Source organism: Anser brachyrhynchus (genome assembly GCF_964034855.1).
Source record: "Anser brachyrhynchus genome assembly, chromosome: 1".
Lineage (NCBI taxonomy): Eukaryota > Metazoa > Chordata > Aves > Anseriformes > Anatidae > Anser > Anser brachyrhynchus.
The window spans coordinates 104,571,867-104,590,091 of NC_137694.1; the positions used below are offsets into that span (position 1 = coordinate 104,571,867).

The following is an 18,225-nucleotide window of genomic DNA, read 5'->3' on the forward strand; positions in this document are numbered from 1 at the left end:
TGTGGGGAAAACCTGAGAACCCCTGGAAAGTGAAAGAGCTGAGAGTTGATGTGAAAGAAGTATCCATCAAAAACAAGAAGAGGATGTGATGAAAGTACCTGTTCTTACAACATGCTCATGGTTTCTCTGAGCTTAGTGAAAATTTTTGAGGAGGTATTTGAGTACAATAGCAGATTATGTTTATAAAATATAATAATATTTTTTAAAGGATGGCAGTCTTCCACACCACCTCCAATCTAATATACCAAGTAGCAGTGATGCTAACGACACACTGGAAGGTGGCTGGCTAGCATTTCTCATGAATTTCAACAACAGGATGGGGAATATTCAGCAACACTTATGAAAAAAACAGTGAAGACGTAGACTTTGAAATACTCTGTAAAGCATGGGAAGAACATTCTCTAGCAGTGAAAGATTTAAACTCTGAAGGGAGTTGAGATTTAAGTGTGCAGGAAACAAAATTGTCAAAGTGTGAGAAGACTTCTGGACTATCTCATAACTGATTACAACTTACAATTCAAATGCACAAATTAAACATTGTAAAGGACAGGAAGACAGATTGGAAGCTGGAGTGGAGATGCAGGTCTGCAGGCATCTACATTTGCTATGGGAAAATTTGTACAGTATCTTCATGGAGTCCACAGAGCCTTTTAACAAGCACACTGAGAGCTGTAGAAAGGAGTATCAATAAGCTTATGGGTTCTTTAAGCAAGTCAGATTTCATATGTGTGTATCTGAAGTCCTTACCTTCTGGAATTCCAATAAAACATTTTATTTCAGACAGTATCTCAAATGCCTCAAGTACCAGTGAGTCTTTTTCTCTATACCAAAAATCCAAGGATGGAAACATCTGAAACAAATGTGAGGTGTTTTCTGTGGTGTTGTGATGCACTATGGAAAGAGCAGATGTAACACTATCTATTCAAATCTGTACCAAGGGACTGTGCCTGGCCACCCAATAAATTGCCTGTTCAGTGTCTGCCAGAGATCATCACACCATCTACCTCCTCCCTCAAAGTAACACGAATGGCTGCCTCTTCCCCACCATCAGCAGCATTGTGGGGACTAAGGCTATTGCCTTTCAGTGCCTCCTGAGTAAACAATCTCTGTTTACAAATAAAGTAGAGAGAGTGGGTTTGATTGCCTTTGAAACGTGGAAAGATAACCTCTTTTCACTATTCTCTCTCATAATTTTCCTGTGATTTGCTGGCCAAATGGCATTCTTGGTAATACTTGTGCACCTCACTGTCTGCAACCAACAGGTGTAACTAGTTGATCTTTGTAAACAATTATTTTGCTGGTGCACAAGAAAAGAGCAGATTCTAGCTCCCTGAGCAGTGCTAACTACATGGGGAAAACTGAAGCAAAATCATAAAGAATTATTTTAGTCAGTCAAGACAGCAGACCTGACACATGGAGGAAATCTGCTGGGCAAGACAACATGGTTTAACACACACAGTTTTCTAAGCATAACAGCATTTTAAAGGCCAGCTTTAAAGGCAAAAGAATGGTTGGTCTCTCATCATCGTACACAGAAGAGATAGAAACCATGTCTAGCCTCTAACAGGAGGAAGGCTGAATAAGCCTGTAACTGTTCATCTACTGAGGTGGACAGCTATCCAGGCAGATATGTAGCTTTTATGTGAAATCTCAACACACATGCATGTTCCCATGCATGTCTAAATGAACATGCATCTATGCAAATGCATGGTAAGCATGTCTGTGCATGTGTTGATCTACAAATGAATGCATGCGTGCACACACTCAGACCAGGTGTAACATGCACACTGCTCTTTCTATATGCTCAGTCACACCTACTGTGTGCTCTAAGGGCTGGTTTCCAGTGTGAGGAATACATTCCAGAGGACACTGTTTGGGTGAAAATAAGTTATTTGCCTGCTTCTTTGACTCCAAGCCTTTTTCCTATTTGCACAAACCTGGAGATAAAAACTTATTTGACACTGCGAATCATAAAACTGCTCAGAGGTGCTTTTCTGAAAATACACAGTATCTGCAGTTTATTTTTCAGTTTGGTATGAGGGAACAAGGGATTTTCAAGCATGGGCTTTTTCCTCAGGCATGCATCCCATGGATGACTCAGGGCAGATAAGTCTCTAGTCCTTCACCAGCCGGTAGATGTGATGCTGGGCACCATGGTCACTAGCTGACACCTCAAAAACATATGCTATGCACAGCAGGGTCTCCTGTGTGTCCCTGTTTGTCACAACCTAGACAGAAAAGGAAGAAGACAGAAGCTGAGATGGCATCTGCTGTTTCTCTGCTTACATATTCCAACACATAGAGCAAAAAGTCATTAATAAGCAAAGAACAGAACCATAGGAATGATGCACAACTCAGCCACCACATGCCCTAATCTATGTGCACACACCCCCAAGGAAAGCACTTTTGCAGCAACAGGACTACAATGCAGTGAAGAGACAGGGAGGTGAGCAGAGTCTACTGAGGAGAATAGAAGGCTGTGACCAAGCAGCAACCACACAAGTGGAAGCAGGTCCACTCTACTCCCCACCCCCTAGTGTTACAGATTTCATCAGAGAAGGGATCTGCAGAAAAGTATTTTTGCTCTGTTTGTTGGGTTTAGAGAGGCCATCTCCTGTTGCACATCCACTCCTGCTCATGTGATGGTATACCACAGCCATGAACAATTCTTTCCCACCATCTGATCCTGCTTGTCAGTGGTAGGCACAGAACATGAGAATTAGAGAGTATATCTCATTTTACAGGAGATATTACGAGTGACCATTTTTCAGCTCCCCAGTCAGGGGTAGAAAATTCTCAGCATGCTGTTCAGGAAGCAGGACTGCAAGACTACAAGGGTAATATATAAAAGGCTGTGCTAGCACCCACATGAGATATGCCTCTCTGTGACAGGAGGTGAGAAAAGGACATGAGATTACTGAAAACATAAAGCTCCAGATGAAGTATAAATATATGACAATTTTGTTCATTAAATTTACAGCGAGCAGTGGCCTAAATGTGGAATGACACATGCAGAAAGCAGTTACAGCATTTCTCAGTATGAATGACAGCATACATGCTTTCAGTCTCTCTGTCCCTGCCCACTTCATGCCTTTGCTCATCTAAAAAATCCTTTAGCATTTATACTTATCTTTTCTTCCAGATGCTAAAGAGCTTAGTAGAAACATAGAAGAGTAAGGCCTCCTTTACCTCATACCCTCGGATGTATAATGATATTATTAACTTTGTTTTATAGCCAAGATACATGAGCCACAAATCAGAGCAATGAGTTGCCTGAAGTCCCACAGCACCTCCAGAGAATGGAATGAACACCACTTGATTTCCCTTCTTTACAGCCTCTAGAATCTCTTCCACTTACCCATCTTCAGGTTTTCTGGGCAAAGATCTGCGACACATCTTGTAGAGGCGAGCACAGAACTCACAGTCCACTAGGATAATCCACCTTCTAAGATGACTTTGCCCTCTTCCCAAATTTAGGCTGCATCCGAGCCAGGAAAGACTCCTGGTATAATACAGACACTAATGCAATCTAGTTACTGTAGCCTTGTAGTACTGCACTACCTAGAGGTTGCAGCGATTCATGAATGTGTCATAGAGCTTCCCCTAACATGTCTCTTCCTTTACTTGCCTTGATATTCTTTCAAGGTTCAGGATGGTACTGAGGAAACAATTTTTTTTTTTTCCTACCAGGTCTGGGTGAAGAACTCTCCCCATGACAAAATTATATGGTCATTTAACAGTGTTCTTGCTTTATTAACTTGCAAAAAGTACCAGGGCACAGACAGGACCTCAATGTCCATCTAATAGTGGAATGAGTACTTTCTTCACTATGACTTCACATCCTTCTCCTTCCTGTATGTCTCTACCTCATCAATTTTCCCTTTATCTTTCTTTTCTTTTCCCTGTTATGCAGGCCTCTCAAATTCTACTGCTTCTCTGCATGAGCTACAATCTCTAGAGCTCCTGTCTTGAGGTGCAATACACATGAGAAACACTAACTACAATTAGATGCTGAGCTGTAAAAGGAATCTGCTTTGACTCACAACAGTGAACTCTTGCATGGGGCTTACATGTTTCCAAGCTCCAACGAAAACAGTTCAAAGTCCCACCTGTAAGATAGTAAAGTTCTCCAGCACACTGTTCATCATATACTTCTCAGGAAGGTGCTTGAGTTTATGAATGAAGTTTATCATGTATTCACAAAGAGGGGAACGGTGAATGCGATAGGAATAGTGTCCATTTTCATACCGTGCATACTCTGTCTGCAATGTAAAATAGAAAAGGGGCATATGTCACATCAATAACAATCACATAAAAGGACTCAGAACAGAAAAAAACACAATGACTTTTTCAAGGTTCCTCCTTATGAGAGTTTCTGGACAGCCTTACACAGAGGGATTTTTTTGGTTTACATACACATCTTAGCTCCTGTATATTTCATCTTCCTTTGAACAGAAACTGATGCTTGTTTGTATCATTTCATAGCAGACTCTTAGATGCCCTTTACCTCCTTTCACCTCAAGAGCTTGATTTCCTTTCCCATACACCACAAAACCTTTCCCTGACCTAAATACCCCATCATGCAAATCTATAACCAGACTCTAGGCATGTCTATCATATGACTAGAGATGAGTCTTGGGAAAGAACATAGCTTGAACTGACTGCTGACACCAGAACATCTGGTGTTTTGCACATGGCTGCTGCTTTGAGAAAGACAGCAGCAGGAAGCAGGTCAGAGCAGCTCTCTTAGCAGCTGAAAGTGGTGTCAGAAAACATTTCTTTGACAGCAGTTATATGCATAATTATGCCGCTTCACTGTTGCTAGAGCTGTAAGTATGCAAGCACTGAGATAAGCCTCAAAAAATCATAAGACTGTAGTCTGTAAATGATTACAGTCTATTCACTAATTACTGTAGTCTATGATATGTTTTCACCTTTCAGGACTACAAAACAAAAATCCAGGTTTCCTAGCTTTTCTTTGGTCTCCAGAAAATCCAGATAATCACCAAAGCTGAAAGTCTTACATATCCACAAGTCTTCAGAAACTGAGATTTAAAGAAAAAGCTTCAAGCGCTATGAGGCCTTCCATAAAGTCCTGAAAATGCTATGTTGCAGGCTGGAGCAATTTTACAACTGCATGTCTCAGAAATAATAATCTATGGCATCCATCTCCCTGGTGGGAAGCATGGGATATATTTCACCTTTAGATATATGCAGCATGCAAACACTTGAAGTGACAGAACAGCAGCCAGAGGACCTTGCACACAGGGGTCTGCTCCCTACCTCCACTTTCTCCACCACCTGCTTTCCAAAGGAACACACTTTAGTGGAACAGGTAATGACCATGTTTTCCGGGCTCTCATATTGGCTGGAAACACCATAGAAAGATCTGGATTCATCTTCAATGTTGGTGTTCAAATCAGCCTGCCAAAAATAAAAAAAATAAAAAAAAAGGAAAAATAGATTATTATCAAGTACCTGTTGTGGTGTTTTTTTACCATTACCTGAACAGATTTTGCTTAGCCAGGATTGTCCAAAGCTCCAAAGCAGATCAATGTGCATCAAGCAAGCAGGAGAAATTTGAAGAGTATGCAGTAAAATCCAGTTGGGAACTTCAAAAACTTCTTCAGAAAATCTTGGTGGGAATTTGTACATGTTTGGGGAAATATGAACATTAAAATTTGAACATCAAAAATATATGGCATGACATCTTGCTTTAGCTGATATTTACCATAACAAGGCAGTGAGAGAACAACATGGAGGTACACAAAGCATTTGGAGAGCAGACAGGAGGACATTGTAGAGTCAGAGCAATGCAACAGATTGGCTAGACTGGGCTGCTTCACTTAGGAGGAAAAATAAGGGTACAGGAACTGGAATAAAGTTCTTCCACTCTACAGAAGCATGGAAAGAGACAGAACGGGGAGAAGGAATGTGTGAGTACACACACACATGCTGTGCTCAGGTACAGTGATATGAAGAATGTAATCAGATAGGATGCAACATAAAGAATGTAGGTGGCTCAAGGATCCAGCCCAGTTCCACCTGAATACAAACCCATCTTTATTAGCAGCCACAGTTTTGAAATGTGGGTGCCTAAGTTTGGCCAACTGAAGCCTCATGTTGGGACCTAGCTCATTAAAATCATGGTTCTCTGAAGAGTCCACTGGGGGTCATTCAAACTACATTTAAGAAAAGAAGAAGTGACATTCACTTACACTTTGAAAACACAAAGGGTGTGTGGGAATATCCAGTTCAGCTTCCTCCATTTCAAAACTAAGAGGGTAGAGCTCGTCTATACTCTATGAGCCTAGGTGCTAGCTTACTTCAGCAGAAAAGCAATGATCAGTCCCCATGGGCTATTTCAGCCTGTTCTATTCTTCCTGCTGAACTGAGGGAAACAGGAAACTGTAGAAATTGTATTCCTGCTACAGTGGATACAGCATGAATAGGATTGTATTTGATGTGATTCTAGTGTGGTTTTCTTAGCTGATGTCATTGGTGATTGTTTTCACCTGAGCTAGAGCAGGACTTAGGACAAGCAACACTAACATTGGAACCGGAGAATCTCAGTAACGAATGTCCTTTTTCTGTGCCATAAACAATACCTGTCTCTTCTCTATTATGAGATAATTCTGTTAACTTATTTCTCTGAAGTAGCAATTTCAAAAAAGATTTAAGTCAATCTACATCTGTGCTGCTGATAGAAACTGCCAATCCAGCTTTCTCCCCATCTGCAGCAACACAAGCCTGCTGCTGCCATTGTGCTACCATTAGCAATTGTACGACTCTGTGATTAAGCCAGATGAGAAAGCTAATCCCAGCCAAAACAGTTTTTTAATTTTGTTGTGGTTTTGGTAGGATAGTTTTCAGTCAGACAAGAAAGCTCATTTGGATCCTCACAAAGCTATAGGGGCTGGAAGAGGTGTGCATACATGAAAACTAAGGGCTGCCTATTTTGATAGCAACACACATGCAGGTTGCTTCTTGAGAAACTGTACTTCAGTACCTCATCCCCTCTCATTCCTCTTTTACTGGCACAAACTTTTGTGTAGTTGTAGGACAAAAGTCATTGAGGAATTACTCAGCTAGCTCTTCATGGGATCGATCACTTCCTTGACCTGTTTCAAAAGCACTTGTACGTATTCAGACAATGCGTGTTGGGAGGATGGGCTGCAATGGGGAAAGCAGAAGGCACGTCTGCTTCTACTGGTAAATGCTGGGTTTGAGCAACTATAGCGGGAACGAGAAACCTGCTAGAAGCCTTTCTGTTGCCACTCCTTTCAAGTTAAGTTTTGGCTCTGCACAATCAGGCTGAAACTTTCCTGTACCACAACACTCACCAGCAGCTCCCACCTCACAGAAGTATTGCCAGTAGTGATGACAAAAGCACTAACAGGAAGAGCAGCCCTGTAGTAACGTGCAGTATTTCCTTTCAGTCCAATTCCCCTGGCTGTTAACTTACCACCTCAGGCATATGAAGGACGAAGAGATGACGGCAAAAGAAATAAAATAAACCATCTCCTCATTTATTTCAGAAAATCCAGTTCCATTTACCACTTAGCACAACACTGGGACATTGCTGCCACTCTGCATTTGTGCATGCATATTTCCACCTAGAGAAGAACTACTATCTCAATTTGATAATGATATCACAGAAAATCCAAGCCAACAATCCAATAAAATCCAATTATCATGAATTTTTGGTAAAGTACAAACTCAGAAAGACAGATTTTGGACAGGTTTTTCATAAAGTACAGTGAGCAGTGCATCTCCTGGAATATCTCATAGACAAGCAGCTGTAGCATCCAGATAATTCTAGCAATACAAAGATTCAATCCAGGCAAGATGACAGGATAGTCTAATGTTCTAGAATTAATGCTGGAAACATTAGGGATGGACACACAGTTTTCAATCTGCTTGTTTTCTTAATTGAGAGCATAACAGCACAGTATTTAAATACATGATCACAAATCACTCTTCAAAATACAAGGTGTTGTCCACAGTTTTATACAACTATCCTTAATAGTTGTGTCATTCACACCACAGACTATGATGAAAGAAAATCCATTTGTCAAAATGGTTTGCTTTTTTTCTATAATCCCCCCCTCTCTCCAACCCCCTCTTTTAAGTAGAATGTCTGCCTTTGAAATAGTGACAAATCTTCAACCATTGTAAACCTGCTTGGCCCTGTATATAACACATTCACACCAGTTTGCACCAGCTATGCACTCAACCCTTTATGTTTTCCTAAACTCATCATCTCCTACATGCCACATATACCAAGAACACCCTCTAATTTACCAGGTGCTAGCTGTACAAAGCCAGCAAATATTTTATGCAGTGTTACACTTCCAAGTCAAAACTTGAGCAGCATATGTAGACAATTCTAGGCTAAATTTTACCTGGTAGAACAGGTGTTAACAGGAGCAAGGCACAAGCATTACAGGCTTGATCATAATTCAGGTTGCCTAGTGAATTGTTAAGTTCACAAAGAAGTGATTGCTATCCAATTTTCCCCACCGTATTTATGCAGATACCTCATTTGCACTACAAATACACATGTATTAGAGAGAAGCAATGTTACTTTTTTCTGGCTTGGGTTTTTATTGAGTTACCACAATGTTAATTTATTGTAGAATCATAGAATGCACCCTCCCTCCCTCCTGACCCTGTCAAGGGCAGGGATGCCACCCACTAAATCACGTTGCCCAGGGCCTCATCCAACCTTCTCTTGAACACCTCCAGGAATTGGGCATCCACAGCCTCTCTGGGCAACCTGTTGCATTGCCTCACCACCCTCTGAGAGAAGAATTTCCTCCTAACCTCTAATCTAAATCTCCCCTCTTTTAGTTTAAAACCATTGCCCCTCATCCTGTCATTATCTAAGCAAAAAGTTGCTCTCTATCTTTTTTATAAGCTTCCTTTAAATATTGAAAAGCTGCAATAAGGTCATCCCAGAGCCTTCTCTTCTCCATGCTGAACATCCCCAGCTCTCTCAGCCTTTCTTCATAGGAGAGGTGCTCCACCCCTCTAATCAACTTTGTGGCCCTCTTCCAGACTCACTCTAACAGGTCCACATCTTCCTTGTGCTGGGGGCCTCAAATCTCGATGCAGCACTCCAGGTGGGGCCTCAAAAGGGCAGAACAGAGGGGGACAATCACCTCCCTCGACCTGCTGACCACTCCTCTGTTGATGCAGCCCAGGATGCTGTTGGCCTTCTGGGCTGCAAGTGAACACTGCCGGTTCATGCCAAGCTTTCCATCGACCAGAACCCCCAAGTCCTTCTCTGCAGGGCTGCTTTCAATGAGATCTTCTCCCAGTCTGTCCTCATGTCTGGGATTGCCCCGGCTGAGGTGCAGCACCTTGCACTTGGACTTGTTGAACCTCCTTAGATTCACATGGGCCCACTTCTCAAGGTTGTCCAGGTCCCTTTGGATGGCATCCCTTCCTTTGGTTGTACTGACTGCACCACTCAGCTTGGTGTCATCTGTGAACTTGTTGAGGGTGCACTCGATCCCACCGTCTGTGTAATTGATAAAGATATTAAACAGTACTGGTCCCAGGATGAACCTCTGAGGGACACCAGTCATGACCAGCATCCACCTGAACATAGGCCATTGACCACCACTCTCTGGGTGTGGCCTTCAGGCCAGATGTCAAGGCAGCTAACTGTATTGCTTATTTGGTTTATTTGACCCATACTCCAGCTGTCTGAATAAAGATTAATTCTTTTTCTTCTCAAAAGAGGAACCAGACTAGGAGTCCTTCACAATAGTGTTCAGCTATATCTCAGGGTGGGGGGGATAAACACAATGAAAAAAACCATACATGAAATCTCAGCATCTCCAGGGAAGGAGGGCAGCAGCTGGCTGAGGACTTTGGTTCATGTTTGTAGCAGAATGGAGCTGCAGCACCTCAGACGGATACTACTGGCAGCTCTGTGGTGAGGGACCTGGGGGGTCGTCATGGACAACAAGTTAACCATAAGCCAGCAGTGTGCCCTTGTGGCAAAGAAGGCCAATGGGATCCTAGCCTGCATCAAGAGGACTGTGGACAGCAGGTTGAGAAAGGTGACCCTCCCCCTCTGCTCAACACTGGTGAGGCCACACCTGGAGTTCTGCGTCCAGTTCTGGGCTCCCCGGTACAAGAGGGACATGGAGCTACTGGAACAAGTCCAGCAGAGGGCTACTAAGATCATGAGGGGACTGGAGCAACTCTCTTATAAGGAAAGGATGAGAGAGCTGGGCCTGCTTAGCCTATAGAAGAGAAGGCTGAGAGGGGATTTTATCAATGTGTATAAATACCTGTACAGAGGGGTGTCGAGACAGTGGGGACAGACTCCTTTTGGCAGTGCCCAGGGATAGGATGAGAAGCAATGAGCACAAACTGAAAGCCAGGAAGTTCTATCTGCATATGAGGAAAACCTTCTTTACTGTGAGGGTGAGGGAGCAGTGGAACAGGCTGCCCATAGAGGCTGCGGAGTCTCCTTCTCTGGAGATATTCAAAACTCACCTGGATGCAATCCTGTGCAATGTGTTCTAAGTGACCCTGCTTGGCAGGGAGGTTGGACTAGAAGATCTCTGGAGGTCCCTTCCAACCTCAATCATTCTGTGATGCCATATGTAAATATAAGGCCAAAGAACTGCAGCAGCTCAGGAGTCGAACCCCGATACACTAGTTTTCCCTCCTATGGAGATTATTACTTCCAAAGGGAGACAATTGAGGGAAAAAATAAAACAATGATATGTGCCATAGCCAATTAACCTCCAAGTATCAGCTGGACAGTCAGGTAAATCCCTATTGGATGCAGTTACACTTCCCATGATTGCACAAGAACAAAATCTTTTTGCATATAATAGAATCTCTAATGACCAAAAGAGATATTGCTTTTAACTTAACATCTGAAAATGATACAGACTCCATGCCTAGATTCTTATGAGCTCCTCATCAACAGGACTCAAAACCATATTGTCACTTTGGGGAAAGGATTCTTCCTTTCTCTTCACTTCCAGTGTTTCTTCCTCTAAACAAAAGTTTGTGCCAAATCACACCTCATCCTGTGCCTGCTTACATTTCTCTCTGCCCAGAATGTACCAGGTATGAAACCAAGCAGAGGAAGGTCTGTTTTATTCTGTCCAGTACATTCCATGCCTCAAAGATACAAGGCAATAATATTAATTGTAACTTAGAGTGAATTAATTTTCCCATCACTTCATCAAGTAGGAAGGCCAGTCCTCACTTTATAGTCTGGGAATGCACGGACTTCTTGAAGACATAACACTAAATGTGATTCAGACTTGGAGGCTAGAACCTAGGTCTCCGAGCTCCTCAGTGGCAAACACACTAGCATATCCAACAAGTAGTGAGATAACTCTTGAATACATTCCTTACCCCATCCTAGGCAGCCAAAGGAAAGACAGTCAGGATTTAGGAAAGCCCCCACCCAGTGGGATGAGTTGCCTTGTCCCCCAGGCTCCTAGCAGCCACTGCTAGCAACAGGGAATCATTGCAGCAGGAGCAGAAGCAACATTTAAGCTGGTTGGATGCTGTCAGCATTCAAACAGCTGTTCACTTTTCTTCAAGGGCAAAGAAGAAAAATAAATACAAGAGACATATTACAAGCTGAAGGTGATTGATGAGCCACTGACAGGGCCATACTACTTTATCTGACAAAGTCAGGGCTTTTGCCTTCTGTCCAAGAAACTCCAGATGCAAAAAGGTGTGCACACTTTAGCCAGCTCATAACAACAATCTGATGTGTCTGGAATGCATTCAACTTACTGTGCAAGCTCAGCACAGATGACATACTTGTCTTCAGCTTGCCTGTTGAGTTTCAAACATGCTGAAATTACAGTCACTGAGGTGTCTGTGGAAATAGGTCTCAGAGATCTACAGATTGCATTCAAGAGAGTTGATCTGCCTGTTTCGGTGCTAACATCTGAGATTTCCTCCTTTAAGGAGAAGTAAGCAAATTTTCTTAAATGCAAAACAACAACAAAAAAAATCTAGACAGAAGAAAATGGATTTGTTTGGGGAAAGGCATAGTAATCCTGAACAAGGCTAGTATTACTTTTTTTTTTCTTTTTTAAAATCGTCTTGGTGGTCTGAGTTCTTAGCAGCTCTGCTGCAAACGCCTTGGATGAGCCTGTGTTTATTACTCAATAACTGCAACCCCAGGAAAGAAACACTTACAGAAAAGTTGGCATTGTGCAGTATCCTAACAACACTAAGTTTTTTGTCTGATCTTTGGTGGGAGTGAGCTTCACAACTGATTACTGAGAAAGGCCTCATTCCTGCTAGGATAAGGCTGTGAATCAAAATTTCTCAGAAACTGTTCACAAAGGGAAATGTGACCTTTGAGAATCAGTCTTCAGCTTATCTGAGGCTTTGAAAAGCAGTAACTGAACAAGAGTCCAAGTTGTAGTAAATCTTGTGAGAAACCATAGCTTGACAATATCTTGCACGCATGTCCCACGGTCAATGGAAAGGCATATGGTAAGCAATTCTTTAAGAATGTTTCAAAATGTGTGCCACTACCTCCAAGAAAGGTGCAAGATGGCAGTTCCAGAGCTAGACAAAAATTGCAGAAGGTCTTACCAACAATAAGGTTAGCTGCGACTTAGCTAGCCACCAAGGATTGTGTAATTTTAACATCCAGCGGATAGATTGCCTCAGCAATTCAATCTGCTTTTTGCTGCCAACAATATCTATTCTGTTGAACACTCTGGGGAATAACTTTGGTGAAAAAAGTGTCATTGATTGACATAGAGATCCCTTACATAAGCTAGCAACTGTTAGGAGGTGTTGCTGTTGACTGCAGGTGAAATTAATGTGCTGTCAGATCCAGATCCATTCTCAAAAAAAAAAAAAAAAAGGCAAAGATCTTAAAAATCAGGGTGGAAGGCATACAGCAGACAGGACAAGGTGACAAAGGGAATTTGCACTGCTGCTGACCTGACTGGATTTGCCTGGGAGTGGAGAGAAGCCAAGTGCAGGACATGCACTCTAGCCCACCCCTCCAGCCCCTTCCACTAAAGTATAATTCATTTAATGGAAAGAAACAACACAGTGATTTGACTGATTCAACTTGCCTATCACTGATGAGAAAACTATTACATGTTTTCATCATTGACAGGAAAGGTCTCCTAAGCAATTCCCTTGATAATACCCCTATGCAGATGTCTGCTCTGGACAAAGTACTGCCTATCCTGAATTTCTTTCTTTTCTTTCTTTCTTTCTTTCTTTCTTTCTTTCTTTCTTTCTTTCTTTCTTTCTTTCTTTCTTTCTTTCTTTCTTTCTTTCTTTCTTTCTTTCTTTCTTTCTTTCTTTCTTTCTTTCTTTCTTTCTTTCTTTCTTTCTTTCTTTCTTTCTTTCTTTCTTTCTTTCTTTCTTTCTTTCTTTCCTTCCTTCCTTCCTTCCTTCCTTCCTTCCTTCCTTCCTTCCTTCCTTCCTTCCTTCCTTCCTTCCTTCCTTTCTTTTTTTTTCCTCATCTTCCTTCTATCTTTTAGTAATTTTCACAACTTCTGAAAGCTTTAAGATGCAAGTGCACCATTCTACTAATGTGCAAAGCCCTGAAAACTCCTCTTCCCCAAACTATTAATAACGACGAATTTAGGAGGAGTTCATGGGGAGAAACAAGTAACAGGTGGTAGAGATAATATTACGCTGGAAAAGAGCAGAGCTGCCACTGCCTATGTGTTGGAAGGCAAATGTCTCACATTCATTGTTGTGTGCTAGAATGCAGTTGGAGCACGGAGAAATGTCACTGAGATATCATACACAACCTGCCAATCCAAGTCAAAGAGTTAGTTCATTGTACCAGACTTTCAAAGCCAAAATCAAGGAAGAATTGCAAACACTGCTTATCTTTCAAATTAGTCAACTTTTAACACTTAGCTATTGTATAAATAATTTAAAGCACCACTGAATAAATGTGAACTCTATTTCTCAGTTCTACTGTTTCCTGTGAAATGTCAAGAAACCCCAGACCCGGTGTTTGGAGTTAGGCTTTCAGTGCACAACAGATCATTGGATATATTCACTTCATAGTGCAGTACTGACAGTTTCCTGACTCAGGTTCTTCAGGTGTAAAACTGCATAAATACAAAAACAACTTATTCAATGTCTTGATATTTTTTTGGAAATCTTTGCCACCTGCAACCACCACTTCAGTTCAGAACCTCTGAAAAAAACATTCATTATCTTCATGTCTCAAAACATACCTTAATACACATTTAATTACCCATCCAATTTTAGATTATCAGTAAGTTGCTTTTAGATAAGACTTTTAACTTAACAAAGCAAACAAACAAACAAACAAACAAAACTATGAATTCAATAGTATAGCAATTGCTTTATCTAGCACCTTGGGACATCAGTGTACTCATACAGCTTTTCAGAGTAATCAGGGAATAAAATGAAAAAACACTCTATTGTATACTGTTTACAGAGGTATAAAAATGCAGAGATATATAAAAATCTCAGCTGAAATCTCATCTTTTCTGAAAAACTTTTTTTTTTAATTACATTGCCTTATCCACGAAAAGTGTTTGTTTAGGGAGGGTGAGGTGTGGCAAAAAAGAACTTTTGAAAACACAAACACTTTTTGCTCTTACCCAGAGCCTGTAAAATATTTGGTCAAGCCCACACTTCCATATTTGGAAATACCAACATAATATCATGCAGAATTTGCAGGTTTTGCTACTTTATATGAGCTGGTCTCTCCTGTGGGCTGGAGTTGCACCATCTATTGCAATACATAAAACTCACAAATTCCCATTATAAATGTGGCACAGTGCATTACAGTCATGGCTCATGTGCTTTGATTAAGTATAAGACTGAACTACCACAACATATGAAGCACATTGGAATACTGAATTCAAAGTTTTCCAATAAAAAGCTTTGGATTAAAAAAAAAAAAAAAAAGAACAAAATTACTTCAAAAATTTTTTTAATTTCTTCTGACCTTAGAGATCCTAGCTGAAACCTTACAACAGGATTAACGTAAGTAAGCATACCTGTAAAACACAATACAAATCATAAAAGTTCCCCAACCCTCTTTCATCCAGAATAATGGCAGCAGGCGTCATGCTTTCATCCCCTACTACTGTCTACTCTGAGAAACAAATACAAGACAGAATTATTTACTCCTTACAAACCTTATTTGATTTTATTCAATCAATGACTTTACTCGTAAGCTTACTTGTAAGCAACATCCTTCAGTGTTTCCACCAATAAAACCTGATGTCACCTCCAGAGAGGACTCAACAATGCAAAAGTACCAAAAAACAAGTGAGAAAGCCAAAATATTAAGCCAGAAATCCAGAAACATCACTGTTGTGAAGAGTACAAATGCAGAGACCCATGCAGAGACCATGCATGTACAAACGCAGACAAATGCAGAGACCATGTATAGTACCACTGACAGTGGAGTAAAGATTCTTCAAATCCTATGTCACATCTCTTTATGCAAACCAAGTTTCAATGAGTTGATACCCTCTGAACACCAGACACCCCATGTGGGCCCACTGAGGGCCAACTCAATGACATTGCAACATGTAAATCCTTAAAAGCCTGATTCTAATTGGTCTGACATGGTATGTAGGCCACATTTACCCTTGTTATTAAAAAGAAGCAAGATCTCCAAAGCCAACCCCACAAGCACAAAAGTATGCTAACTGTTTAGATAAATAAAATCGCAGTTGCACAAGATCACAAGTTCATTGTGATTTTTCTCCCCTTAAGTCAAGGAATTCAGAGTGTTTTATTCTGTCTAGTTAACATTTCCCTCTAAGCTCCTATTCTATGATTCTATGATTCCCTGTTTTGTTTTGTTCTTGGAAAACTTCCAAAGCACTTCCAAGTGATACCATAAAGGAGCCAGTCCCCTTCACCTTGGCACAAGCACTTATATGGGATCCCTACAGAACAAAGCACCTAAGCAGCTGTTTGTTGCTGCTCCTACTTCTGCAAGAACCTCTTCTTAGAAGCCATTCCATCTTAACTTTTCCTTTCTTTTGTCACATCAGACTTCTGTTTCCTTTCTCAGACGGTTCTTAGTAGGGCGTTTACTACCCAGACGTTTGTCAAAGGAGACCCTTTCCAGCAAGATGCTGCTGTCTCTCCCAGGTATCTGCCATCCACAGGGAAATAGGGTTGGTATTTTACTTTTTATTTCAACTTTCTCAAGCAGGCTTTGTTGTATTTTGACCGAGGCTAATCCCATTACCAATACAGCTCAGTAGTACACAATCTAGGGCAGTAAAATGATGTGTCTCCAAGGAAAAATACCAGACACTTGAACAGCGGACTCCTAGCCAGCGTTCTCCAATTCATTTCTGGAAAGGCCAGGCTTGGAATAGCTGGGAATACACATCTCAAGGCACTTAAATTAACTCCTCTTTCTCCTGAAAGCACTAGTTAACAGGCTTTCTTATTCCAGTTTGTTTGAAGAGTATGAGATATGAAGATCATTTCTCATCATCTTACTCCTGACCTGGGGTTGAATCATAAGTGGTAAGTTCAAGACGAAAAGCTCCAAATCTCATTACACGTTCCCTCAGCCATCTAGCTTGCAACTGCCCCAAGCTCCTATTATTTTTAGTTGTGTAATATCTGTAATAATATTGATAATCAAAACTATTTTATTTGTATCCTGAAGCACAATGGCACAGCTTTTTGCAAATTTAAGCTAACTCGTGAAAATTCTATCCAGGCCAAATTGAGTGCATAGTTTTTTGCCAGGCTGATTTCTGCCAACTTACCATAAGTAAATTCAGTAGTATATTAGCAACATAATCCAATTTCATAGTATGTCTCTCTTATCTTTTGTCTATCCTCATGCCTGCAGTCAATACATATCTGTAAATCATTAGTACTTGGATAACACAAAATCCAGCTAATGAGATGAGAGAAGAGAAGGAAAAATGTTGTCTCTGACTGAGAATTTACTCAGCACTGAGGGAAGTGAATGCATATGAATACACAAAGAATTTTCTCTGAATTTTTCTCTTATACATAAATAATTTTTTCCAAAACATAATAAATAAATAAATTCAAATTACCAAACTCCATGGACACTAGTTAAGAAGAACTCTGCAAATGACACTGTGAAAGATATGTCCTGCTCCAGGCTGGAAAGAGGGCCTTGTGCAATCAAGGAAAGATCCCCAAAGACAGCTGTGACTCTATTAAGTCTTCTGAACAGTGTAAATTTGTTGGGAGCTGATAGTCTTCTAAGAGCTAGTGACCTTTAAAGTGAGAACTTCAGAGTAAATGGGTACCCTACAAAGGGCCCTTCCCTTACCCAGAACTTGACAAGGAAGAAGGCATTAGCTGGCCCCCTTTCAAACAGCTCCTTCAGGCCCCCTTTTTTCTCAGGGAACTTGTCATAGATCTGCCGGATATCCACTGCCTCAAGATAGGGATCATTGTAGCTGGGACTTGATTGCCCAATGTGCACGAACAGGTGTTTGTTATACTGCAAGAAGAGGAAAAATATGGAATTAGGAAATTGTTCAGTACATTCTGAGCATACATTTCTTCATGCGAGAAAAACTGACACTTTAGCAAACTGGTAGAGTCCATCCCACCACAGAAAACCAAAAAGCTCATGAGATCATTTTAAAATATCCTCATGCTCAGAAAGCACGCAGTTCACTTATCAATCTATTCAGGGTGTAGGAACAGTATACAGAAGGGGGTGCTGCCTAAAATTGTACACACAGAAAGCTCTGTACCCCCACACTACACACTAAACCATCACTCCAGAACTGTGACAATAATTGTTCTTTCATCTTTATCCAGAAGTAACAGGCAAACACAGCCTGACTACTGGAATCACTGAAAATTTGATAGCACTTTCTAAAAAAGCAGAAAAATTAGCAGAAAGATATCTGCTAATACCAGCTCATGCTGTTCTTTCTTTCTTATCAATACATCCATGCTTCTTGCTTCTTCTGAAACATTATTGTGTGCTTTTTTTTCTTATATTCAGTCCTAAACTGTTGCCTCATGCCACTGTTATATAGTATGAAATAACTTGAGATGCAGAATGCTACCTGTCACAAATCATTCAGTCAATAAACATCAAAGCTCCTTATCCTGTGAAGAACTGCCTAAATTCCCACAGCAAGATGCCAGCCAAATACTACCATCGTTTCTGAACTGCAGTTATCCTGTCTCAGAGACAGGAAGTATAACTGGCCCATCACCAATGTGTCT

General features: G+C 41.0%; 1 protein-coding gene across 3 annotated transcripts in view; it reads right to left on the reverse strand.

Annotated features, from left to right (window-relative positions):
• Window positions 1-1,990: 1,990 nt before the first annotated feature.
• Window positions 1,991-18,225, reverse strand: part of TEAD4 (TEA domain transcription factor 4) — a 60,067-nt gene continuing 43,832 nt past the window's right edge. For 2 of the 3 annotated variants that reach the window (XM_080577378.1, XM_080577376.1), the window contains 4 exons: window positions 17,309-17,482; window positions 5,284-5,424; window positions 4,110-4,262; window positions 1,991-2,228 (listed from right to left, as the gene is read on the reverse strand). In XM_080577378.1, the coding sequence (XP_080433504.1) occupies window positions 2,115-2,228; window positions 4,110-4,262; window positions 5,284-5,424; window positions 17,309-17,482 (582 nt within the window). In that variant the 3' untranslated portion in view covers window positions 1,991-2,114. Of the gene's footprint in view, window positions 2,229-4,070; window positions 4,263-5,283; window positions 5,425-17,308; window positions 17,483-18,225 lie in introns of all 3 variants that reach the window. The other variant, XM_080577377.1, reaches the window with a different exon arrangement.